This window comes from Eucyclogobius newberryi, unplaced genomic scaffold (genome assembly GCF_026437365.1).
Source record: "Eucyclogobius newberryi isolate DKJ021-1_F unplaced genomic scaffold, fEucNew1.0.hap1 SCAF_22, whole genome shotgun sequence".
Taxonomy (NCBI): domain Eukaryota; kingdom Metazoa; phylum Chordata; class Actinopteri; order Gobiiformes; family Gobiidae; genus Eucyclogobius; species Eucyclogobius newberryi.
Genome location: NW_027315857.1, coordinates 11,302,253 through 11,328,281, shown reverse-complemented (window position 1 = coordinate 11,328,281; position 26,029 = coordinate 11,302,253). Strand labels below are relative to the sequence as shown.

Sequence of the window (26,029 nt, the reverse complement as noted above, 5' to 3'; positions counted from 1 at the left end):
TCATAAAAACCAAACACCTTAAACATTGGGAAATCAGTTTATTGGCACACAAGCGAAGATAATGCTCCATTCAGCCCAACACAATCCAATATGAATATTGTATGTTCTGGTGACACCTCCTGGACATAAATGAGCTGTATATCTCATGTTTTAATACTTAAGCTGCTGAACATCCTGGGAAATATAAATCCAATAACAAATATTTGTCAGAGGTGTGTATTGTTAAGAGTTGTGTGATGTCAGAGGTGTGTATTGTCAGTGGTGTATTGCTAATATTGTAATGTTTTGCTGTTTTTACTCTGTAGCACTTGGTTTTGGGTTCCAATGTAAAGTGTTATATTATGAAAATATATTATCATTGTCAGTATAAAAGTTTCGAGTGCAAGCCACAAGTATCATTGTAAAAATGCTCTACTGTCTACATTTATATGTACACTGACATAAGCACAGTTTAAAGTCAGTTTGATAGTAACAAAATCAGTGCAAAATGTTTTGTATCTTTGAAACCAATTCCTTCTTTTGAAATTAAAATGTCTAATTGATTAATGAAAAACTAGAGTGAGTTGAAGCACAATGTCAATATGAGAATGAACCAAAATAGTACAATTAAATAAAAAAAATCAAATTCCTTTCCTTTTACATCCTCAAATGATTACAGTTCAAAGACATATCCCTTTGCATTTAGTTTGCATTGTTCCCTTGTAATAACATGAAGCATGACCATAAAGAAACATTACGAGTTATTCCACCTCCCATTATTATATCCATCATACAGAGAGGTTTTGAAGTGCACTTTCCCCGAGAGGTAACAGTCTCACAGGCCATGTGTTTACGTGACCTCCGTTGACCCCTCTTACAGGGACTGGTACCCGTTATTTCTCTTCTTTCGTGCCAAAAGGTAAGCCACGAGCACGACCACGACCAGCACCAGCAGCGTAATTCCCACAGCGATAGCCACGCGGTAGTCGTTTTTGTCAGCTGGGCAAGGGGCCGCTAGAAAACACACAAAACAGATGTTATTTTTCCTAATAAGCAAATATACACACACCCACAGTGATAAATGAAAAAATTTAAATGTTGATTTACGGGATGTTTCACCACACAACAGCTTAAACAGCTTTAAATGTGCACTATGTAACCTGCTTGTCTCCATGGAGATGTTATTGCTTTGTCTGGAATGTTCCACAGAAGGGAATTAGACGTCTCCCCATGTATATAAGAAGGTGACACAAAGGCCAGGTGAGCAAAAAAATAACATCTATTATTGAATATCTGCAAGATAGACTAGTCAAGTTTATAGGGGACATATTATGTAAAATTCATTTGTATATGTGCCCCCTATCCCCGCCCACATCTCAGTACTTAATTGCGATATTCACAAACTTCAAACTTGGGTCATACATCTCGGGTTCAAAAATGGCCCAGAGTTAATTTTCAACAATAAAAACATGTAAATAAAATCTGCTGCTTGCTCTGGGGAAATGTCACTATGAAAAGGCGGGGCTTATCAGAGCTGCATATTTTAACAGGAGGTCAACGGACCCATTTCTGTTTTAATTAGTTTTAGATCAATATTGTGGTTTTCAATGAACAAAATGTAAAATAATGATAAACCCACATTGTAGTTTATTACTGAACACCTGAAAAAAGCAATATGTCACCTTTAATGCCATACTGTGGAACATTCCGGGGAAAATAATATATCCATGGAGAGAAGCAGACAAGAAGATTTGAATAAATAAAATGATAAATGAATATACAGAAAAATGTGTAAAAGAAACTAAATTTATTTCCGTCATGTCTGATTTCACTTCCTCAAAAAAAAGCTTTGTCATCCAGTCATGTGATGTCACGTGTAAAACCATACAATTTCTCCCTTAATCTAGACCCAACGCTTCTGTTTAATACTCATGCTCATCGGACATGAGCTTGTGAACTTACTTGGGCCAAAATCCATCTTGTTGGTGAAGTTGAAAGCCTGCATACGATCATGAGCGACGTCCAGGTAGAGGCCGTTTCCCATGAAAAGCGACTCCTTACTGCACGAGTAGGACTGTCCGAGTTTGGTCTCAAAGATGTGAATGGACTGGTTGAACGCTGTGTAGGTATCAATCGCATCTTCTGTGGTGACAGCAAACAAAGGAATTGAACAGACCCATGCAAGAAAACAAAATCCTCAGTTATGGAGACAAACTAGTTCTACAGCATAGCTTTTAGGCAGGCCTCTTACCGGCATCACATGATATAAGCTTTACAGTAACAATGAAATACATAACTCCCGCAAACAAGGAAGTAGGAATGGAACCAAACATTTAGAAGACTTTTAATATCTTAAGTTCACAATGAAAACGTAGCTTACTTTTCTGGTTAAAGTTGTAGGTCAGATTGAAAGTCAACATATCCACAAAGAATTCCTTCGTGGTGCCATTCTAAAGTTTGGGAGAAAACAGGCATTGTAATGTAATGTCAGTATAGTAATTATTATACAGTTATTATTATTATTGGCTACTAATATACATATCCATTGCTCATTATGGCAATGGATATGTTACCTTACCTTTGCGAAGGACAATGTCATATTTAATTCTGTAGAAAGCAGCACTAGCATGGCATGGTTGTCATTACAGTTCCCTGCGGTGCTGGTTTTGTTTGGGCGCAGGAGGAACGTCCCATTGGCCTATGAGAGAGAGAGCGAGAAAAGAGAAAGACTTTTTTTATAAACAGATCTTTTTCTTCCAGGAGATCCACAAAAACATCTGCTATTATGCCTTCAGTGGTGTGCATATTACTCCTGGGTTATATTTAATCATCTTTAACATTACCTCTTCTTCTATACTAATGTAACCTATTTATACTGGCTTGGGGCAGTTACAATTAATAACTTAAAGGACTCAGGACTGTAAAGTACAAAATCAAGGCAATTGATAATGTTACACTTGGACCTTCACTGTTCTTATCAGGAAGGAAATAAAACATTTTAATAAAGTGCAAAGCCGAGTGTGGGGTAACTTGCCTTTGAAGAAACCAGTCGGATCCTCAGCTCCATCTGAGCCATGAGGCAGCGATGCTTGCCATTGTCCAAGGTGTAGTTACCCACTGTGCTGTTGGTCTTCTGTGGGGGCTGGGTTGGGGTTGGGGTGGGGGTGGGTTTGGGAGTGGTGGTGGTGGGTTTGGGAGTGGTGGTGGGTTTGGCAGTGGTGGTGGGTTTGGTGGTGGTGGTGGGTTTGGCGGTGGTGGTGTGTTTGGTGGTGTGATTGGCAGTGGTGGTGTGATTGGCAGTGGTGGTGTGATTGGCAGTGGTGGTGGGTTTGGTGGTGGTGGTGGGTTTGGTGGTGGTGGTGGGTTTGGCGGTGGTGGTGGGTTTGGCGGTGGTGGTGTGTTTGGTGGTGTGATTGGCAGTGGTGGTGTGATTGGCAGTGGTGGTGGGTTTGGTGGTGGTGGTGGGTTTGGTGGTGGTGGTGGGTTTGGTGGTGGTGGTGGGTTTGGTGGTGGGTTTGGTGGTGTGATTGGCAGTGGTGGTGGGTATGGCAGTGGGGGTGTTAGTGGAGTCGGTATGTTGAGCTGGAACCATGGTACCAGAAGGTTTAGGGGCTGCCAACTCCAGTGCTGTAATAAAAAAAAGACTTAAATTTAACATAACGTAATTATTTTTGTTTCAACAACCATATATGGGATGATTTTTTTTTGTCACAAAATGTGTCTATCTCCGCAAAATGAGTTTGTGAATGTAAATAAAAAGACACATTTCCTCTATGTGGCACAATAAATCAAAATCAAAACAAAAAAGCAAGTTAAAAGGTTAAAACAATTAAAATCAAATTATTTCCTCTGAAAATAAGAAAAATGTGTGTAAAAAACTGCTAAATAGTTTAGAGCTAGGGCTGGATGATATTGATAAGTCTTGATTTTTTTTTTGTCTTTCCAAAAACAAAGTAAAAATTGCTTTGAGAAAGGATTTCATGAAAATGAACAATACAGACCTTTAATTTGTTCCATTTAACTGACCTCTGCTAAAAAAAAATCACCTTATCATCTTAAATGCATTGTGTCCAAGCATTTGGCAATCAAATGCTGGTTTTGGCTTCTCTTTAGTATCAGGAAATTATATTACTGTTAATTACTGATTGTTACGAATATATTTTTGTAACACGTGACTTCATCAGCAAAATAAAGAAGGAAAACCAGGTGAACCTGCCACTCAAACACATGACTCTGATGTTGTCTGACTAGTGCAGGTCAGATAGGTCTGTGGAATAGATACACAAAAGAGATAATCCTAGGTTAAAATAAAAAAAAATGTTTGCATTATAAACTTGCTCTTTGTGCTCATTGTCCAGGCTTAGAAGCCACAGTAACTTGCCGACTCTAATCTGAACTGTTGTTGACTTCACTTCTTATCTATTTCAGTTTTATTATGCTGTCAACTTGCGCCAACATTGAAGTCTACCCAGGTGGTTAGTGAAATGTTTACAGTACTTGACAAAAAAATAAAAAATATTAAAAATCAATGATTGAATAAATAAACAGACCTAAATAAAGTAAGATAATCTAAGATTCTCTGCAAATAGCCAAACATAATGACCTATAATCGTTGCTTACAAGTTCACAATAAGCTGTGACTAAAATGTTTCACTCTGTAGTAATAACAGAGGATATTATAGTGCTCTAAACAAAACATAAGAGACATTAGAAAAAGACATGTGACTCTTTTGAAAGAGTGCGGAAATGTTTCTGCTCCAAACCAGGAAGTTACTGTGATCTTAAAATCTTCAAATAACAAATGTACACAGGCAGAATAAGTTGTTTGTTAAGGCTTTTTAATATTTGTATTACTGTTTTTCTATCTGAATAGTTGGGAGTCCATGCATAAATTATACAGTTGCTTTTTCCCCCTTCTTCTGTTGTTGTTGAGAAAATAACGCTTGGTTACAATTGGTGCCAAATTTAAAAAGATTTAATGCTGTTTTTGTCATATTTAGTTTCTTACCGGAGAAGGCCAGGACAAGTAAGACGGCGGTGGTCTTCATATTGGCGCAGGTGCAAAATGAACACAGGTGAACAGAACTCTGCAGCGCACTGAGGACCGCTTCAACTGCGTCTGAACGCGAGACACCTCACCTATAAGTCTAGAACGCAACAAGCTCGACAAGCGCACCGGAAACCACCCGCTCTGCCCTTCAAAACAAAACCATGTTGAATACTACGACGCACAGGTAAACAAAAACACACTGCAATGTGAAGCAAAGTATCACGTTTTTACACGTTATAATTCTGGAGTGAGTACCGTGTCGATTGGACGAAAAGACAATGGAAAACCGTGCAATAAAAAAAAAAAAATGTCAGTGTCAGACAATAATGCGGATGTGTGTGTTGAACTTGACAGACTGTGACGCAGAACGTAAGAAACGAAACCAAACGCAAAATGTGGCAATGAAAGCTATGAAAAGTCTGTGAAAGTAAACGCACAACAGCATCATAAAATAATAAAGAAACATAGAAAGTGGCTCACCATGTAAAAAGTAATATAATACACTGACTTAACAGGGTGCCACCGACAGTTAGCTTTAAAGTATTTTATTATACTAAAAAGCAGTCAAATCAAACATTAGACTACTTGAACATCTTTACATTCGTGGTTGGAATATTTATTTAAGCTAATTAAATAATAAAGTCATAATTTCTCAACAGCAATATCAAGCAGGATTATAGGGTGTGAAACGATAATATAATAGATCCATGTTGTGAACGCACTAATCGTATAACCTACAACTAGGTCAACACTCCCATCTAGTGCTTCATTGCAACATTTATTTCGTTACTGTTTACTGTCACCACTGAGCCTGAATCAAGCTCAGCCAGTTTGGAAGAAGAAAATGAAAGCAAGGATCTACATCAAGACCTTCATGTTATAACATACAAATACCCCAATCCCAATTTCCCTACGGAAAGCCTACACAATAAATACTACAGAGCGATTGAGAGGAATTCCAATGTTGTTGTTTTTTAAGGTGCTTGAATGTAGGATTCATGATGCCACCTCGTGTCTTCCATTTGTTTGACTTGTGTGAATATCTGACAAAGTTTTACACTTGAGGCTCTAAACTTGCTCTGAGAGTTTATTTCACTCGACTCGACGACGTCTTCAATCGTCTTGTTTTCCCGGGAAAACCACGCGGAGCCCCTCCCCCGGCGTCCGCGCTCCGCCCAATCAACAGCCCCCCGCGCGCCACCGGCACGCCTCCAGTGATGTCACAGAAGAGGAAACTGTGCACTTCCATAAAAGGGAAATACTCCCGCATGCGCAGTAGCCCGAGTTTTGTTTGAAGTGAACTGCTGCCTGGAACTGCCCTACAAGCTGCAAAGTCGCCAAGCATTTCATTCTGCAGCTTCTTTTTTTCACCTTTTCGCGGCTCTTGTTTCGAGTAGCTCTATGTATCGTCGGCACCATGCTAGGCCACCAGTTTCAAAACGCCGACAAGTCGCAACAACTGGTCAACTATGTGGAGGATTATCTGGAATGTGTGGAGTCCCTGCCTTTGGACATACAAAGAAATGTTTCACTGCTTCGCGAAATCGACGCGAAGTACCAAGGTAACGTGCTCGTGTTGTGACTTTGTTGTTGCTCGCGGGGCTCGTGAGTGTGGACCACGGGCGTACGTCTCCGGCCGGGGTGTGTTTTGGAGCAGCCGCCGACACTTGTGTTCCCATTTTGTTTTGTTTTTTATACTCAAACCCAGTGTCTCTTTCGCAGCCTCCAAGTGAGACGCGGAACAACTGTGACCGTCCGAAAGCCCCGTTCTGTGTTTACGTCTCGTGCCAAAAAAATGGGTCCTTAACCGCGCGCCTCGCATTGCACACGGTGTATTGTCGCGCACTAATCGTTACGCTCGTGCCAAAATGGAGTTTCTCACACACACAAATTATACTTTGCCTCACAATGACACACACCGTCTCGCGTTATGTTTTTTCCAGTGACTACGAAACGCCTTTTCGAAAGCTCACAATGCAACGCGACGGTGGCAGCCCGAACGCCTCCCTTTAACTTCTCTAAAACCGTGTAAAGCCGTGCGTAACGTTGGCCTGTGTGCAACTGCTGATGGGGAAACGAGTGGCTTCAGTCGAATTCGAGCTTTTAAACGGGAGAAAATGGCCCGTGTTGTGTTCGGATGTTGTCGGATCAGGCTCGTGTCGAGAGGTTTTGGAGCTGATGCACTGTCAATGAGCTCGTGTCTAATTGCGAACGCCTACGTTCAGCCTGGGACTACAGGAACTGCCCGAGAATCCGAGAACAATCCAAGCAAACATTGTGTCCAGCTAAACGGTGTCAATCATTACAACAAAACCCTCCTGCATCCCACTGTAGGCTGGTGCTCGTTACGCTCCGGGAGAGTTCGGAATTGCTACGAGCTACAGTCGAAACAACACGGTGCAGTCCTCGACAATGGCTTTTTAACATAGGTTTAGGGTATTTGACAGAAAAACAAACGTCTTTCCCGTGTATTAGTGGCCCGCCGCTGGTCGACAGAAGCGCAGCGCCCCGGACAGCTCCTCTGCCAGAGGGACCTCCAGACTGACGCCCCCAACAGCTGACACACGTCACTTCCTGCAGCGGCTCGCTCAAAACAAAAAAAACAAGTGCACATTTTATTACAGTATTTTTTTTTTAAACCGCTGTTAAAATCAGTGAGTGATTGCACCAGGCATGAAGTAAAATTATTCCCCTAATTTAGTAAGGACTTTGCTTCGTATGAATTTTGTAGGCTAATTAAACTTCTGTGTTGTTTTGCAGAGGTGTTGAAAGAGGTGGATGAAGTTTTTGAGAAGTACAAAGGGGAGCAGGACGCGGCGCAGAGGAAACGCCTGCAGATCCAACTGCAGCGCGCCCTCATCCTCAGCCAGGAGCTGGGCGACGAGAAGATTCATGTGGTGACCCAGATGACCGAGCTGGTGGAGAACCGCTCCCGCCAGATGGACTCCCACTCCCTGTGTCTGCAGGAGCCCAGCAATGAAGCGGAGAGGGTTTCAGCAGAGAGACGCTCCAGTGTCCAGGAGGCCCCGGCCCCTGAACGCAGCTCGGCCCGCCGCCCGCGCAGGCAGAGGAACAGCGAGAGCCGGGACTCCAGCCACCCCTCAGCCAATGGCTCTCTGGTGGACGACACCGTGGAGGAGCTGCCCCTCCCTACGCCCAGAGAGAAGAAGTCCAAATCTGCCAAGAAGAAGAAGCGCAAGACCAAACAAGAGCGTGACACTTCCCCGGTCGACTTCGCCATTGATCCCAATGAGCCCACCTACTGTCTGTGTGAGCAGGTGTCCTACGGAGAAATGATAGGCTGTGATAACGACCAGTGTCCCATCGAATGGTTTCATTTCTCATGTGTGGGGCTAACGTACAAGCCCAAAGGCAAGTGGTACTGCCCCAAATGTAGAGGGGACAATGAAAAGACAATGGACAAAAGCTTAGACAAAAACAGAAAAGACCGTCGCTCCAGGTAGTAACCACTCTTGTGAACATTTGGTTGACAGTAGTAAACTTGTTGCAAGACCACAATCCGGCTCCTTTTACTAGCAGCGCTTAATAATCAAGGACACTCTGGGAACACTGCATATCTTCACCGGCAGGACTGAGGCTCCATCAGCACAAGAATCTGATCCAACGATCACCAAGCTGTTTGTTTAGAAACCATTTGGTTTTTTTCAAGACTTTATTCATGATTGGACAAAGAATGATGATTGAATGATTTTCAACTCTTGATTTATAATAAATGTAATTCCTAATTTTCCTCACAAAGCACATTCTATATCACAGACCTCAGAAGATCTCAGATATTTAAAATGAGTGTCCGCCGTCTCTATATGACTCGGACAACAGCTCTAACACATACATATGTTTACAATAAATTGATATTTAATTCAGTTGACACTGGAATAGGATGTCGTGTCTATGGACTTTGATTTCATTTGTAACTATTGTGTACATTTCTTTTTGTAGTCATTAAAAGTATTATTCAATTGCAGTTTGCTCGACTCTGTTGGATGAAACATGGACTGCTAAGTTTCCCTCTTCACTGCTGCTGGACTCTTGAGGTCATCAGCTCGAGATCTCCACTAGGTGGCGCTGATGCTCCCAGAGGTGTAAGTGACTGTGACCAGGGCAGTGCTGTGGTTCAGGCCCAGCAGGGCCCTTGTGTGGCTCCCACACAAAGGCTTCAAACAGCTGACAGTGGAGTCTAGAGACAGGATAGAGAGGAAACCATCCTCCTCCACATCCCACGGACTCGAGTGTCCTGCAGGGTCATCACTAGCCACCGCATAGACTCAAGTGTACAATATTTTCATGTAGTATTATAGGTTTATGATTTAGAAACAATATCATGGCCTCTACTAAATTCTATTATTTCACAGGTTTGATATTGAATTACCAATACATTTCAAATTTAATTACATATACATGAGATAATCAAATATTTGTGGAATAAGAAGGCACAGAATATACATTATTTACAGTTTTCCAGTGTGGCTTTCATTTTAACAACACATCCAGACTTTAGGCTTCTATCCTCGTGCTCTCATAGCCACTGATTTTGAAATTTCAATTGAAAGTCTCACACACATTTAGCTTAGATTAAAATAGAGATAATTGTTACATTAAGATAAATATTACTTGACCAAATAAATGTATTTAAAAACAATACAAAAGGATGTGCCTGTGGTGTTGACCTATGTTCTGGAAATTTTTCCAGCTTTGAAGAGATGTTGTTGTTGTTGTTGTTTTATGGCGGTTGACATCCGAGTGTTGCATTACCGCCAGACTTTATTCCTTAGACTTTGTCGTAGTCCTGTTGTTGTTGTTGTTGTTGTTTTATGGTAGTCCTAAAAGTTCTTCTTCCAGTGCCTTGACTTCCAGTGCTTTGTCCTCAGACTCTGTCGTAGTCCGTAAAAGTACTCCTTCCATTGCTTTGGTGTTACAAAGCCCATGAGGTCATGATGTGTCTTTGTGACTAGAATAGTTGTTGTTGTTTCAGAGACAAAGAGGACACTTGCATGACTTCTTGTGAGGAGACCTTGCTCAACACCCGGTCTGGAGAGACGGGAGATGGCGGAGGGGAGTGGATCGGGGATGGAGGACGTTCTGGACGGCGTGGAGGAGCAGCCTTTTCTGCCTGCACGTGCCCGGAGGCGTGGGGGGTCCCTTGGCTCGTCCGAGGGTTCTGGGAATGAGCAGCAGGATGAGGCTGAAGCTATTGATGTCCGGGGTGAGAGCAGAGACTGTAAGGTGATCATAAAGCTTGCACAGGATAGTGCATCCTTTAAGGAGTGGAATTCAGTGGCATTGTCAAAGAGCCTAACTGTAGCTGTGGGAGTGATCAAGAGTGCGAGTGTCCTTAGAGATGGCTCGCTGCTGGTCGTGTGCAAGGACGCGGCTCAGCAACGGAAGGTGATTGGAACTAAACGTCTGGGTGGAAAGGACATTCTTGTGTCTAATGCTGAAAGAAACACGGTCAGAGGAGTTATCGTAGGTGTCCCTACGGCGACGTCTGTGGATGAAGTTAAGGAGAATTTGACGGGAGTTACGGTGGTGGACGCTAGGCGTTTGAAGGTGACCCGGTTTGGGGTAAGATGTGACAGCTTGTCGGTAATGGTAACACTTGAAGGGAGGTGCCTGCCTAGTAAGGTGTTCATTGGGTTCATGTGCCATGACGTTAGGCCATATGTTCCACCGCCCCTGCGTTGCTTTAAGTGCCAGCGCTTTGGGCATATTGCAGCGGTCTGTAGAGGGAGGCAAAGGTGTGGTAAATGTGCAGGAGATCATGAGTATGGGAAGTGTGACGTGGGTGCAAAACTGAAGTGCTGTAACTGTGGGGAAGAACATAGCTCTGCCTACGGGGGATGCAGGTTTAGCAAAAGAGCTGCTGAGGTGCAGAAAATAAAGGTCTCTCAAGGTATATCCTATGCAGATGCAGTCAAGAAAGTTTCAAGTAACGAGTTTAGAGTAAATACAGAGAGAGGAGCCAGCGCTGCTCCCAGCCAGGGCGAAATGAGAAAGGCCAGCGTGGCTCCCAAGAAGTGTGAAGGTTTCAAGAGTGGAGGTCCCAAGTGTGCAGGTTCCAGAATTAATGAGAATACCCTGGTTGTGGATAGAGAGGATTTTGTACTCTTTATGGTGGATGTTGTAAACTGTGCTGCTCAGACTCAAAGCAGAACTGAAAGGATCAGGATCATTGCTAAAGCTGCAGGGAGATTCCTTGGAACAAAGGAGCTTGATTGGGCAGATATAGAAAACAGGCTAAAGGCGCTAAATGGGAGTCGGAGTGATGGGGGTCTGCTTGTGGGGAGTCAGAGTGATCAGAGTGACGAGATGGGGGTGGGGGTGGTCTCCTGTCCTCGCCCAGTCTCGTAGACGCACGGCTACCAAGCAGCGACATCAGTGGACATATTAAAGCCTATAGAATGAAGCCTAAAGAATAAAGCTGTACGGTGGAAGCACCGAACGTCAAAGAAGGAGAGGAAGATGAAGAAGAGTCTCCCTGGAATAAAGCCGGTTGGTCTCTGAGACGGACTACGACAGAGTCTGAGGACAGTCTAAGGAATAAAGTGTCATAAAGTCTGGCGGTAATGTAACACTACGAAAAGTCTGAGGAATAAAGTCTGGCGGTAATGCAACAATTGGATGCCAACCGCCATAAAACAACAACAACAACAACAACAACTATTCTAGTCACAAAGACATATCATGACCTCATGGGCTTTGTAACACCAAAGCAATGGAAGGAGTACTTTTACGGACTACGACAGAGTCTGAGGACTACGACAAAGTCTGAGGAATAAAGTCTGGCGGTAATGCAACACTTGGATGCCAACCGCCATAAAACAACAACAACAACAACAACAACAACAACAACAACAACAACAACTATTCTAGTCACAAAGACATATCATGACCTCATGGGCTTTGTAACACCAAAGCAATGGAAGGAGTACTTTTACGGACTACGACAGTCTGAGGACTACGAAAAGTCTGAGGAATAAAGTCTGGCGGTAATGCAACAATTGGATGCCAACCGCCATAAAACAACAACAACAACAACAACAACAACCGGCTTTATTCCAGGGAGACTCTTCTTCATCTTCCTCTCCTTCTTTGACGTTCGGTGCTTCCACCGTACAGCTTTATTCTTTAGGCTTCATTCTATAGGCTTTAATATTTCCACTGATGTCGCCGCTTGGTAGCCGTGCGTCTACGAGACTGGGCGAGGACAGGAGACCACCCCCACTCCCGTCTCGTCACTCTGATCACTCTGACTCCCCACAAGCAGACCCCCATCACTCCGACTCCCATTTAGCGCCTTTAGCCTGTTTTCTATATCTGCCCAATCAAGCTCCTTTGTTCCAAGGAATCTCCCTGCAGCTTTAGCAATGATCCTGATCCTTTCAGTTCTACTTTGAGTCTGAGCAGCACAGTTTACAACATCCACCATAAAGAGTACAAAATCCTCTCTATCCACAACCAGGGTATTCTCATTAATTCTGGAACCTGCACACTTGGGACCTCCACTCTTGAAACCTTCACACTTCTTGGGAGCCACGCTGGCCTTTCTCATTTCGCCCTGGCTGGGAGCAGCGCTGGCTCCTCTCTCTGTATTTACACTAAACTCATTACTTGAAACTTTCTTGACTGCATCTGCATAGGATATACCTTGAGAGACCTTTATTTTATGCACCTCAGCAGTTCTTTTGCTAAACCTGCATCCCCCGTAGGCAGAGCTATGTTCTTCCCCACAGTTACAGCACTTCAGTTTTGCTCCCACGTCACACTTCCCATACTCGTGATCTCCTGCACATTTACCACATCTTTGCCTCCCTCTACAGACCGCTGCAATATGCCCAAAGCGCTGGCACTTAAAGCAACGCAGGGGCGGTGGAACATATGGCCTAACGTCATGGCACATGAACCCAATGAACACCTTACTAGGCAGGCACCTCCCTTCAAGTGTTACCATTACCGACAAGCTGTCACATCTTACCCCAGACCGGGTCACCTTCAACCGCCTAGCGTCCAGCACCTTAGCTCCAGTCAAATTCTCCTTAACTTCATCCACAGACGTCGCCGTAGGGACACCTTTTCCTTGAAAAAGTTGTAGTAAAACAGCTTTGTCGCCACCTGCAGGACAATAACTTATTTGAAGTTTTCCAGTCAGGGTTCAGAGCCCACCACAGCACTGAAACTGCACTAGTTAAAGTCACAAATGATTTGTTATTAGCCGCTGACGATGAACTGGTCTCAATCCTGGTTCTGTTGGACCTCAGCGCAGCGTTTGACACCATCGACCACAACATTCTACTGCAGAGGTTAGAATGTGATGTAGGTGTTGGAGGAACAGCCCTCAGCTGGTTTAAATCCTATCTATCTGATAGGTTCCAATTTGTTAATGTAAACCAGAGCTCCTCACCAAGCTCTAAAGTAATTTACGGTGTGCCACAGGGTTCGGTACTCGGTCCAATTCTGTTTACTCTTTATATGCTACCATTAGGCAACATTATCAGAAAGCATGGCATTAACTTCCACTGCTATGCAGACGACACTCAGCTGTATTTATCAATGAAACCTGATCAGAGCGATCAAGTAGACAGACTTAGTACTTGTGTGAAGGAGATAAAAACCTGGATGACACTAAACTACCTGCTTCTTAACCCTGAAAAAACCGAGGTCATTGTGCTTGGCCCTAAGCATCTACGAGACGCTCTATCTGAGCAGATAGTCACACTGGACAATGTCAGTGTAGCCTCCAGTTCTACTGTAAGAAACCTTGGAGTCTTATTTGACCAGGAGCTCTCATTTAAAGCTCATATAAATCAAGCTTGTAAAACAGCCTATTTCCATTTGCGCAACATCGCCAAAATCAGAAGAATCCTGCCTAAAAGTGATGCCGAAAAACTTATCCATGCATTTGTAACGACTAGATTAGACTACTGTAACTCCCTGCTTGCAGCGTGTCCTAAAAGCTCCATAAAAAGCTTTCAACTTGTTCAAAATGCAGCAGCAAGATTACTAACAGGAACAAAAAGAAGAGAGCACATTACGCCGGTGCTGGAGTCTCTTCACTGGCTCCCCGTCGAGTCTAGAATCAAATTCAAAATTCTACTCTTGACCTACAAAGCCATAAATGACATGGCCCCATCCTACCTCAAAGATGCTATAGAACCATATCATCCAAACAGAGCTCTTCGCTCTCAGAATGCTGGCCTTCTGGTGGTGCCAAGAGTCTCTAAAAGTACTGTAGGAGGTAGAGCGTTTAGCTACCAAGCTCCTGTGTCATGGAATCAGCTCCCGACCCATGTTAAATATGCTGACACAGTCTCTTCATTTAAGTCCAGGCTTAAAACGTTCCTCTTCGAAATCGCTTATGGTCAGAGTAGTTAGGAACAGAAAGATAAACCCACAGCTTCAGCTACGCTGCCCTAGGAGTAACTATGCTGGGGGAAGTATGACAGCTTGAGCACTATCCTCTTCTTCTTCTGACTACTTATGCTATCAAACAATATTTATTTTTTGATTCCACTTGCAAACTGTTCACCGCCTTATTTTCTTTCTCTCACTCCTGAGGACCTGTGGACCCAGATGCCCCTCCCCTGGTGAAGTGGTCCCTGCCCTGTGTGGACGGTCCCTCATCTGCCTGAAGAGTGGCTCCAGTTCGCCTCAGTCGGTCCCTCATCTGCCTGAAGAGTGGGTCCAGCTCGCCTCCGACGGTCCCTCATCTGCCTGAAGAGTGGGTCCAGCTCGACTCAGACGGTCCCTCTTCTGCCTGAAGAGTGGGTCCAGCTCGACTCAGACGGTCCCTCTTCTGCCTGAAGAGTGGGTCCAGCTCGACTCAGACGGTCCCTCTTCTGCCTGAAGAGTGGGTCCAGCTCCAGTCTCCTTGTGTCCGTCTGTCCGTCTGTGAGAGTAGGATCTCTCCTTCACTGGAACTCCTCCAGGTTTCTACGCTTTTTTCCCAAAGAGGTTTTTTTGTAGTTTTTCCTGGCCGAGAAGGAGAGTCTAAGGACAGAGGACCCTGGGACATCGTCCCTCGCCACCACGGACATTGTCTGACTTCATCGCCACCACAGACATTGTTGATTCATTTCTCCCTGTGGCCCTCAGAGGCAACTGTTGTTGTGATTTTGGGCCTTACAAAAATAAATTGATTTGATTTGATTTGACCTACGATAACTCCTCTGACCGTGTTTCTTTCAGCATTAGACACAAGAATGTCCTTTCCACCCAGACGTTTAGTTCCAATCGCCTTCCGTTGCTGAGCCGCGTCCTTGCACACGACCAGCAGCGAGCCATCTCTAAGGACACTCGCACTCTTGATCACTCCCACAGCTACAGTTAGGCTCTTTGACAATGCCACTGAATTCCACTCCTTAAAGGATGCACTATCCTGTGCAAGCTTTATGATCACCTTACAGTCTCTGCTCTCACCCCGGATATCAATAGCTTCAGCCTCATCCCGCTGCTCATTCCCAGAACCCTCGGGCGAGCTAAGAGACTTTTTACGTTTCCGGGCACCTGCAGCCAGAAAAGGCTGCTCCTCCACGCCGTCCAGAACGTCTTCGACCACCGATCCACTCTCCTCCGCCATCTCCCGTCTCTCCCAGACCGGGTCACCTTCGGAGTCTAGTGATGTGATTAAACCCGCCACAGGGAAACGTAATACATCAAAATACCTTCAAAGGACCCAAAGAACAGATTCTGCATTGTCATTAATGCTTTCATCATCTCTCATTGCCAGATCCTAGAAGCACAGTGCCCATAGTAACGCTCTGTTCTGTGTGTTTGCATTGACATACTATTAAAGCAATGATGTTTTTAAAATAGCACAGAATAGAACTATTTACTTGTTACTTCCTGTCGCACCAAAGACAATCCTTCTGGCATCATCGGTCAGCGCTGCACTACAAACTCCAGGTTCATGCTGCAGTTCTTGATCCACCATTTTTGGAAATCCTAGAAATTCCAAAAATGTTCAAATTCTCCTATAGATTGGCACATACTGTACTTTTATCACTTTGAATGACCAGGGTAGCGATCTTCCTGGTTCTATTGTAGTTGGTCAGGACTAAATGGGTCCCACTGTGTGTTAAAGCTGCCGAGTCGAGGTTAAGCAAGGAACTTCTGTCCTCCAGAGTGTGAAGATATTCCCGGGATGTGAGGGTAAAGACGGTAAAGTTGATGGGTAAAATGAGAGCAAACCACCACCTATGATAGACACTCAAAATGTTATGTTGTTAGGGATGAAAAGTAAATGAGAGCTGCAAAAAAAATACCTATAGAACCTATTTTGAACCTCAGTAAATAATGTTAATAGTGAATTACAAGGAAATAAAGCCTCGTTGCCAACACGTTATCACTGGTCGGTTGAATACATGTTTTATATTTTACCTGTTCATTCCCACTAATCACATACTGGTCAATGACATGGCGTTTTTCTTTTTCAAACTTTATTTAATCTTCTTACTTCCTCTGTGTCGTATCTTGTCCCGTGCGTCTATTTATTGCCACTTGGTTTTCTGTTTGAATATCCCATAGAAACAGAAGTGTTACTGTTATTGAATATATGTTACATGTGATCATCTAAGTCTTATAGATGATCACATGCTTGTGTTCCCGGTGTTGGAGGAGGCTGCAGGTCTTTGAAAGCTTCACTGTCCCATAAGATTACACAGCGTTCCAAATTATTGTGCAACATGTGTTTAAGTGTCATAAAGGTCTTCTTTTTTTTTTTCAGTGAAACTCATGGATGGTATTGCATCTCAGGGCTCTTTGGGTCACTTAGTTTGCCAGGTAGTTCCAATTAGAGGAAACACTATTTACAAAGGACAAGGCAATATGGGAAAGAAAAAGGATCTCTAATGCCAAAAAGCGTGAAATAGTTGAATGCCTTGGACAGGGTATAAAAACCGTAGATATTTAATGAAAACTTTAACAGGATCATTGTACTAGAGTTGATCAACTATGATACAAAGTACATACAGATTTGTGCAAATAAAGGCACAATGAGGATGATTTCTGCCAAACAAATACACCAGATAAAGAGAGCAGCTGATAAAATGTCATTACAAAGCAGCAAACGGGTATTTGAAGCTGCTGGGCCTCTGGAGTCCCGCGAACATCAAGGTGTAGGATCCTCCAGAGGCTTGCAGTTATTCATAAACCTTCTACTCTCCACCTTTAACCAATGCTCACAAGCAGAAACGGCTCCAATGGGGCAGAAATACACGAAGACTCATTTTAAAATGGTCTTGTTCACTGATGAGTGCCGTGCAACCCTGGATGGTCCAGATGGATGGAGTGGTGTATGGTTGGTGGATCATGTCCCAACAAGGCTGCATAGTCAGCAAGGAGGAGGCGGAGTCATGTTTTGGGCCATAATCACAGGGAGAGAGATGGTCGGCTCCTCTAAATCACCTCTTTACAGTATGTGGAGTTTCTGACTGACCACTTTCTTCCATGGTACAAAAAGAAGAGCCGTGCTTTCTGTAACAAATCGTCTTCGTGGATGTCAATGCACCATCTCATGCTGCAAGGAACACCTCAGAATCGTCTGCATCATTGGCTGCTATGGACATAAAAGAGGAGAAACTCGTGTGGCCCCCATATTCAACTGACCTCATCCTCAAGCTATGAGGGTGGGAGACATTTCACATCCAAACAGCAGCTCTGGGAGGCTATTCTGAAATCCTGCAAAGAAATTCAAGCAGAAACTCTTCACAAACTCACACGTTTGCAAGAAGGATGCAAGAACTGTGAATAAAGGGTCCTATGTTAAAATGTAACTTGACCTGTTAAGATGTTTTGATTGAAATAGCTTTTGATTTCAGTAAATATGACCTGCTAATGCTTCTAATTTAACAAACTCTTTACAACAATAACATGGTATAAAACTCTAAAACAGTGCATTTTAAGTTTTTATTTATGAAAAAACACTGTAATCATTGGGAGGTTTGTTCAATTGTACTTGGCATTTATATTGACTATGTGGCAAAATGAGAGAAAAATATAATTTGCATAATAATTTGGTATCTAGTGTAAATGGTCTCTGAAACAGAACAAGGGTTTAAGATGCAGTGTGTCATCTTAGTTGAAATCTATGTTTATGGTTGTATAATGCAGTCTATGAGCTCTTTGAAAACGAATTTGGGCTTGAGATTTTGCTAAGAGTAATTAATCAAATATGAATCAAATATGAGCTAAACCAAAAAGCAATATGTCTGGAATTCTAGTTTACTAATACATTGCGTTGCCCTGCCAGCAGATAAAACAGAGTGCAGCTAAAATCAATTTGTCATTTTACATTTGCACCTTGTCTCTGAGAGGCCCAGAAGTGTTACTCCATTTTCCAAAAGCCGGTACTCGTGCTGAGGACAGGGAATAACTGCCAGCCCCGTCTGTCTCCTCTCATAACTCTGCTTGATCAGGTCAAACACCAGGAGAATCTGCCCCAGAGAAGCGTCATGGAAGTTCAAAACGTACCAAAGATGTTATGAATTTAATTAGAGATAGACACATATAATGGGCAAACATTTACACTTTTCACATATTTCTGATACCAGCCTCAAAGCTCCAGCATAGGCCGATGCTTAGTTTGGGCAGAATAACCAAACTAAAGGAGATACATGGTGCTTTGGTAGAATATTATACTTTTCTTATATAGAGCAGTGTCTTGTAGTAGTAATGGAACTGAGTTTATAGTTATTACGTCATCTAATTTGGGGGGAATTATATCAAAATTGACTCTACAGATCCAAGCGACACTGTATGTGTGAATAAGAAATATCTATAACCTAGTTCCATTACATATATTTTAGGATTACATCTGAGGTGCTGAGGATTGAAGTCAGATACACATACCTGCCACTAGAGGAAGATACAGACTAGGGTTGGATGGCCTGGGAACATTTCTGAACAAACAAAATTCACAGGCTAAGAACTTTTGTGATAATGTGCTTTCTACACACAAATGTTATTCCTGTCCTACAAAGGTTTGCCTTTTTAATAAAGGAAACATTAGAGTAAATCAGGTGTTGGTTAATTTGTAAACTGTGATTCAAAACTGCCTTTCAATAGTGGCATTTCACCATAAGTAGTGGATTTGCAAATGAGTGGTTTTATTTCTGAATAATAATACAGGATTACTAGTTGATGTATAAATCACTCAAAATAAAATGCTGGATAAGCACATGATGAGGGAACACAGTTATAACATGGTAAAAAGCTTATAAACGTTGATTTGGCATAATATGAATCCTTTAATAACTTAACTTACTCTGAATATGAATTCTTCGACATTTGAAACAACACTTACTTGTACTTGAGGGTCTGGTCTGTTGTCTTGGAGGTGAAATCCTTCACTCTCCCCAGGCAGATGCGAAACACAGCCCTGGAGCAGTGCAAAGAAAATTTAAATTTCACACATAAAAATCTATGCTATCTACCCATCTATGCCAGATTAAAACACCTTAAGTGAGTATTCCCGTGAAATGCGTGATGTTTTTATGATGTTCGGTCCCCAGGTTCCAGGTGATCAGACACTGTTCTCTCAGTGCACCAGCACGGTTCACAGTGACCCGGGAAATACAGTTCTGGCTGCAGCCCAAGATCAACATTCTGGAACGACTCTGTACTGAAGAGTCCAATGTGGACGATTTGACTGTCCTGCCTGTGCGAATATTTAAAAGGAGAAACAAATCGTAGTATAATTGAATTAGAATGCTTTTGGCGGTAGGAAAGAAGGCCATTACAAAAAAAAAAGATGACACAATTTGCACCAACAATCAAGGACTGGGATGAAATTCTAACCGACATTAAAAAAAAAATCTGACTAATTTGACATGACACTATATCTTTGGGACTATGTTGTCTTGTCTATGTTGTTTTGTGTTCTTTTATGCTCATTAAATCTGGAATACCCACATTTATTCTTGTAAATGAGAACATTTTGACCTTGTTGTAAAAACATCACGTTATGACAAATCAGTCCACTGCAGACTGCATTTTATCTCTCGTGAACCCAGGAGTAAGAGTAAGCATTGACTGTGTTTTGGTGGTCCGCCTCAGTTTCACCATATAAAAAGAACAGTTCTAAAGCTGCGCATATGAATATTAATGATGTGCCAAAGCGTTTGTGACCACTAGTAACTAGATAGTATTTAAATACGTACTATGATCTTTTCACAGTGGGAAAAACAGGCACCCCAGCTTTAATAGAAAACCCCATAGTCAAAGTGAATTGTGGGGAAACTGGTGGGCTACCTGCAGAAGAGCAGCAGGCAGTCCTCAGTCATGTCTACAGCCTGGATGGAGGCAGCAGCACGTCCAGCAGACTTTCTCCCCTCTTCACAGCCAGACCTGCAACAGGAGAACTCTGTGTGGAAAAAGTACTTTTAAAAAAAGTATTTTTTGCTCCTTAGGCTTTATTAGACAGGACAGCTCAAAGTGAAATGGGGATGAAAGAGAAGGGAGGATGGTTAGTAAATAGTTGGAGCCGGGCTTCAAATTCACAACACTGTGGCCGGCTGCACGTGGAGTCTGGCATGTGTGCTGCTGATCAGTACATTTATCCAGAGACCAAACAGCTGCAGGATGACAAGGAGCTCCCAGATCAAAACTGTAAAATCCCACAGTACAGGACATCTTACTGCTCACAGAGATTAAAATGTTCACCAGCACTAGGCTGAAAACAACCCAAAATGTACTCACTTGTAAATAACGTATGAATATGTTTTGAATGTGTACAATTGCATTGTGTATCTATAGAGTTGACAAATGTTTTAATATGTGTTGTGTAGTGTGTAGAAAAGCCCAACTGTGGATAGGAGTGGAAAAATTAGCACTTGCTATAAACTCTCTATGCATTGCATCAAACCTTGCATTGTAACTATGACTGACTGCATTGTTACTGCCAAATAAACTGATGAACTGAGATAAATGAAAACCACAAAATAATAATAGAATAATACAAATGAATAAAAAAGGCATACATTTCCAAACAAACTGTAAGTGAGCCTGCCCCTGAGCTGTATCCTGCATTTCCATGCATCCCACAATGACCTATGTGATCCCTGTCCATCAGGTGTGAAACTCTGTCATCTGTGATAAGTACTCTGAAAGCATTATCCCCACCGCCTTTGATCCTGGGATAAAGAGCTTGTGTGGATATTAGCTCCTTATTATTCTTGCATAATCGGCGTTTATCTGTTTTATTCATTGTTTCTTGTTGGCAGGAGCTGGACCCGAGGAACAGTGTTGTGGCCTTTCTTAATAATTCAGTCTTTGGTGAGTTTTCTGTTAATAGAGGCCATTTTTCACAGCTTCTTAACAGAGAGACGTGGCATTATTTAGGAAGGTGACTTTCGGACACTATAACCCTTGTTCTCTATTATGTCATGACAAACATCCTCCTCTTCCACAGATTGCACACATTTTTAGACCTGTGCGCAAAAAGGATGTTGTCTTTGATGTAGCTGCTGGACAGGACAATAGAGCTTTTTTGTGGATTGGTTCAGAACTCAGAGAAATGGTGATGAAGCAAAGAACAGGCTCAGGAAAATCCATTTTATTGACTTAAATGTAGATGCTACCTTTACTCGAGGTGTCCCATCGTAAAAGAGCACAAGGAGCTGACCCTTCAAAGCTGTGCTCACAATTGGGTCATCTACTGACTCTAAATACACCACAATATGTCTTTGGTCATTGTTAAGGTGTTTTTTGTCCATGTTTTTGTGTTTTTGCATGTTGTCTGTGATGCCTTGTGTCTTTAAAAACAGAGAATATCGCCTTTCCACAGAGAGATATAAGCCCTACTGTGGAACATTCCAAGGAAAGCAATAACATCACCACTAACCCACAGTCACCCAGAACGGGCCAACAAGAGAAGTTACATTGTTACATCCTTTTTAAATGAGTTGTTTTCAGTCCAAAGCTAATAAAACAGTAAAAGAGATTCCAAACTCAGGCCTGTTACCTGATAGGAAGCAGGCGGTACATTGGCCTGGACCACGTTTGAATAAAAAATAACTCTTTCTCCACCTCCCCAACACTTATTTCTCGAACCGGGCTCAGTCTTCCTCCTCCTCATGGCTTGTCAAACTCATCTGAATGTATTCCCTCATCTCAGCTCAGATAGTGGCCATAAATGGATTCCTGAAAGACGCTGATGTAAGGCCTGGTTTGGAATATGGCAGGGTGAAATTAACTGCTTTTCCCCTGGCTTTTAGCGCTCTGTTTCCCTCTAGAAGTCGCATTATCGCTTTAAATTCTTCTTCATTAATACTAGAGGGAATACAACTGAAATAGAGAAGATTTCAATAGCCTGTAATATTCAAGCAATTATTCAAACTCTTGATTTAGTCTTACAACAAAGCATTGGGTTTCAATGCAGTCGCACTGTGTCGTGGGTTTCCCATTCCACAGTGGAGGTCATTCTGAAGTCATAGCCTGCTTACAGTATAGATACAACCTTGGATACATGTCCTCTATGAGGGCACCTCTTTCTGCAACAGAGTCTGAAACACAACATTAGGGATATTCCATTACAACTTATATTGTTTTAAGTAAAGTATAACAGATTCAAAATACAAAACATGTTTTTTTGTCACAACAGTTCTCCAATCTGAACAAACAGACAAGAAAGTGCAGCCTTAAATGCTTTATAACCTACAACATATGTAGACCATGAACCTTCTTACATCTTGAGCAGGCTCTGCTTTCACCTGGATTGGACACTGGCTCTCAAACCCTTTATGGTTGTCTTTTTTCATTTTGAATCAGGGCAGAATATGTTCTATCCACTGCTGTCTTTATACTCTCCTTTAACTTGCATGTTTTAAAGATGAATTTGTTGATACTTTCAGACAAATCTTTTTATTCTTAAACAGATCTTCCAAGCCAACATACTTTACAGGCTTTACCTGTAATCAAATGCAGATGATAACTGAAAAATAATAACCCAACCACGTTGGAATGGGTAAAAAACAAGAAATCTTGTTTCTGTGGCTGTCACGAATCACTGGCAAATGCAGACTTTATCCATTTATTTATATGTGATTTCTCACTAAATGACATAGGGTAGTGTTCATAAAACACACTCATTTTTAAATGTGATACATGTAATTATCTTTGCAGAAGTCTTAGGCTCACTCTTTGTGTCCTAAAATAATTTTAAGAGGTTTGTCTCATAATCATAAGAAAATCACAAATCAAATCCTAAATTACATAAGGCAGTTCACCTTTTAGTCATCATGGGTGTGTGCAGAGTGAAATAAGATTCAGTGTTATGAGATTTTTAAAATGCTTATATGAAAGTGTCAGCAAGCCCAATAACATTTTCAGCCTTCATTTATCATGTGGACACGTGTGTAAACAGGGCCATCATGGCTACTACTACCAACAGTAACAAGAACAATAATGAGAAATTATATATAATAAGAAAAAGAACACAGTTATAGCCCAAACTTATTTTGATGTAAAAAGTCTGTATTTAGGAACAATACATCAAGTAACATAAAGTACATATATTTAATTATTTTAAATGTCATAAAAACTACCTCAGGCTTTCATAAAGTAACATGATGACTTGTATGAATTTTTCAACTTGTGTGAGCCTGATGTTTGGCTGGTGGATTTGATATCAAGAACCATGGCAGTGAATTAATTCAAGTCGCCAAGCTTATCCGCCCGATGACAACAGTGCAAGGGGCAGAGAAAAAAAAACCCAGGCAGCACTGATTCCAGTGCTTGCAGCTCACGCTCTTGCTGTAAATGTGGCATTTGAAATGGGATGGCTGAGGTCACTGACCCAGCCGACTTTGGTTCTCAGGATGGTCTGAGCATCAGAGAAGAGGTGTCAAGACAGCAATTGCAGCATACTGCTTGAAGTTCACGATTTACAGCAGGAAAACATCACTGAATCAACATTAAGTTACTTCAAGTTTAATCATCATCCTTCCCTCCCGTTTTGCTCAGCTGCAATAAAGTAAAAACATAGAAAGTGTTCAACTTTACAACAGTAAGAGGGTTAAGATGTAAACGTCATACTCACATGCTGAAGGGCAAACCAGAGATTAGATGGAAACAAAACAACAGTATTTTGGTAAGTCATTGTAATAGATGTTGTTAAAGTGCACCATCTAGTGGTAAAAAGTGCACTTACTTTAACGACGTCCACCCAGTTCCAGCCTCTAGGAAGTTCTCCTTTGTAATCTGCCGATTACAACAAGGCTCATTACAAAATGGTCATACAAAACTGTTTATTTTTCTAGTGTTTAAAATAGTATTCATATTGTCTACACAGCATTAGTATAGTTTTGTTTGCCTTAACTCAATGTAAAATGTTTTACAAAGTATGCTGTTACTACGGCCGTGCATCAAAAAAACATACAGAATAGAATAACTTGTTGTACCTGTCTTGCTGACCATCCTTCTCTTCTGTGATTTAGTTAGCTGCTCCTTCCTTTCCTTCTTCTTGGCTGGGGCTGTGCCTGTAGCTTCATTGCTTGAGGTCAGTGTCTGAAATACAAAACATTATGTGCTTGATCTGTATAATGGAGTATAACAGTGCATGAGTGAGGTGAGTGAAGTGACTTTACTGACCACAGCTTGTATAACAGGTTTGTGATTCTCCATGAGGGATTCTTGATTTTCCTTTGCCCAATCAAACAATGTGTACATCATTGCTGTACCTAGATTGGCCTCTGCTTGTTCCTCCAATTTTGACAAAATATGCAGTTTAGTTTCTGAAGAACTGCAATAAATAAAAGGGCATGTATAACATACAGTTAGAAATGATTGACTAGTTATTCTTCACGAACGCATGCACACAGCCGAGTTGACATCATTGTACGCACGTGCTTACATCTTGTTATTGAAAAACCCATCGAGGGACATTTGGGGGGCTGTCTCAGGATACGTGTCTGTCCAAGACACATCCAACATGAATGCTTTGGAGTCCTCCAGGTCTCCTATCTGATCACATCAACACACAAGGACAAAAACACATGGATAATTAAACAGTACTTGAGTTGACTTTTAATTAGAGGTGGGAGATGTACTAAAAGAGTAAATAATATTGTTTAGATATGCAAAATTTGAATATAGCGCGTATTGTCTAGAATTAAAATATTTAAAAACGACACCAAATTTAATTAACAGAAACATCTAGTGTAATCTTCCAATCAAATGTATAAAGTGACATATCTGCGCTTCGACTACAACTTGAAGACATTTACGCATTTTCCTCCAACTATTTTTCAACAATATCCCCAAGCCCTAATTTTAATGAGCGTTTTACTAAAATAGATGTAAAAGAGAAGCACTAACCCTGAACTGAAAAGACACAGGACTGATTTCCTTGAAACAGTCATCGCCTTCGTAGATGGAGCGAAGAGCCTCCAGCTCCATCTGAAACACAAGCACAGCACGAGCCAGACCAAACATGAGGCGCGGGACACTTCAGCAGGACCATGTGTCTGTGTTCAATGTGTTCAATGTGTTCAATGTGTTCACTGTGTCAGGAAACACAGGGACTATACAAGCCCTAAAGGAGCCCAGCATGCAGTCATTACAAAGCCACAGCTGAGCTCACATGCTAACACTATATAGCATTACCTCTTGGTCCTCCTGCGCTGACATAGTTTGTCTTGTCCTCTTTGTAGGGCCCCTGACTATGACAGCTCGTAAAATGTCAGACTTTCTGACTTAACAGCCCATTTTTGTCTTTAAAACTTCATTAAGCTGTAACCAACACACACTTCACAAACTGCTCATCCGCCATGATACTGCACGCATGCGCGGTCGAGGGCACAGTTCTCCGTGAACTTTGAACTTCTTACATTATAATATTTTTTATAATTGTTTTTATTCACTACACTCGGATCTCCATAAAGTTTCAGTATTTTCTGAGCTCATAAATGTATTTTTCACTAAATTTGTTTGTGCGGAAGAACGTCAGGAAATCGCAAGTGATCACCTTATGTTGGCGGAAGAGGGCGC

At 42.0% G+C, this 26,029-nt stretch overlaps 3 protein-coding genes across 3 annotated transcripts; 1 reads left to right on the top strand and 2 right to left on the bottom strand.

Moving 5' to 3' along the window:
* Positions 1-18: 18 nt before the first annotated feature.
* On the bottom strand, positions 19-5,114 carry cd68 (CD68 molecule). Its single transcript, XM_072458769.1, has 6 exons — positions 4,988-5,114; positions 3,014-3,606; positions 2,558-2,677; positions 2,360-2,429; positions 1,942-2,121; positions 19-993 (listed from the first exon to the last, which is right to left on the bottom strand). The coding sequence occupies exons 1-6, from the start codon at positions 5,025-5,027 to the stop codon at positions 854-856; spliced, it is 1,143 nt and encodes a 380-aa protein (XP_072314870.1). The 5' UTR covers positions 5,028-5,114; the 3' UTR covers positions 19-853.
* A 1,182-nt stretch (positions 5,115-6,296) lies between these two features.
* ing2 (inhibitor of growth family, member 2) lies at positions 6,297-9,014 on the top strand. Its single transcript, XM_072458770.1, has 2 exons — positions 6,297-6,591; positions 7,790-9,014. Exons 1-2 carry the CDS (start codon positions 6,447-6,449, stop codon positions 8,491-8,493), a joined length of 849 nt encoding a protein of 282 aa, XP_072314871.1. The 5' UTR covers positions 6,297-6,446; the 3' UTR covers positions 8,494-9,014.
* Positions 9,015-23,494: 14,480 nt separating this feature from the next.
* On the bottom strand, positions 23,495-25,800 carry rwdd (RWD domain containing 4). Its single transcript, XM_072459210.1, has 7 exons — positions 25,646-25,800; positions 25,358-25,438; positions 24,894-25,003; positions 24,632-24,782; positions 24,442-24,547; positions 24,192-24,241; positions 23,495-24,083 (listed from the first exon to the last, which is right to left on the bottom strand). Exons 1-7 carry the CDS (start codon positions 25,667-25,669, stop codon positions 24,057-24,059), a joined length of 549 nt encoding a protein of 182 aa, XP_072315311.1. The 5' UTR covers positions 25,670-25,800; the 3' UTR covers positions 23,495-24,056.
* Between the last annotated feature and the right edge of the window lie 229 nt (positions 25,801-26,029).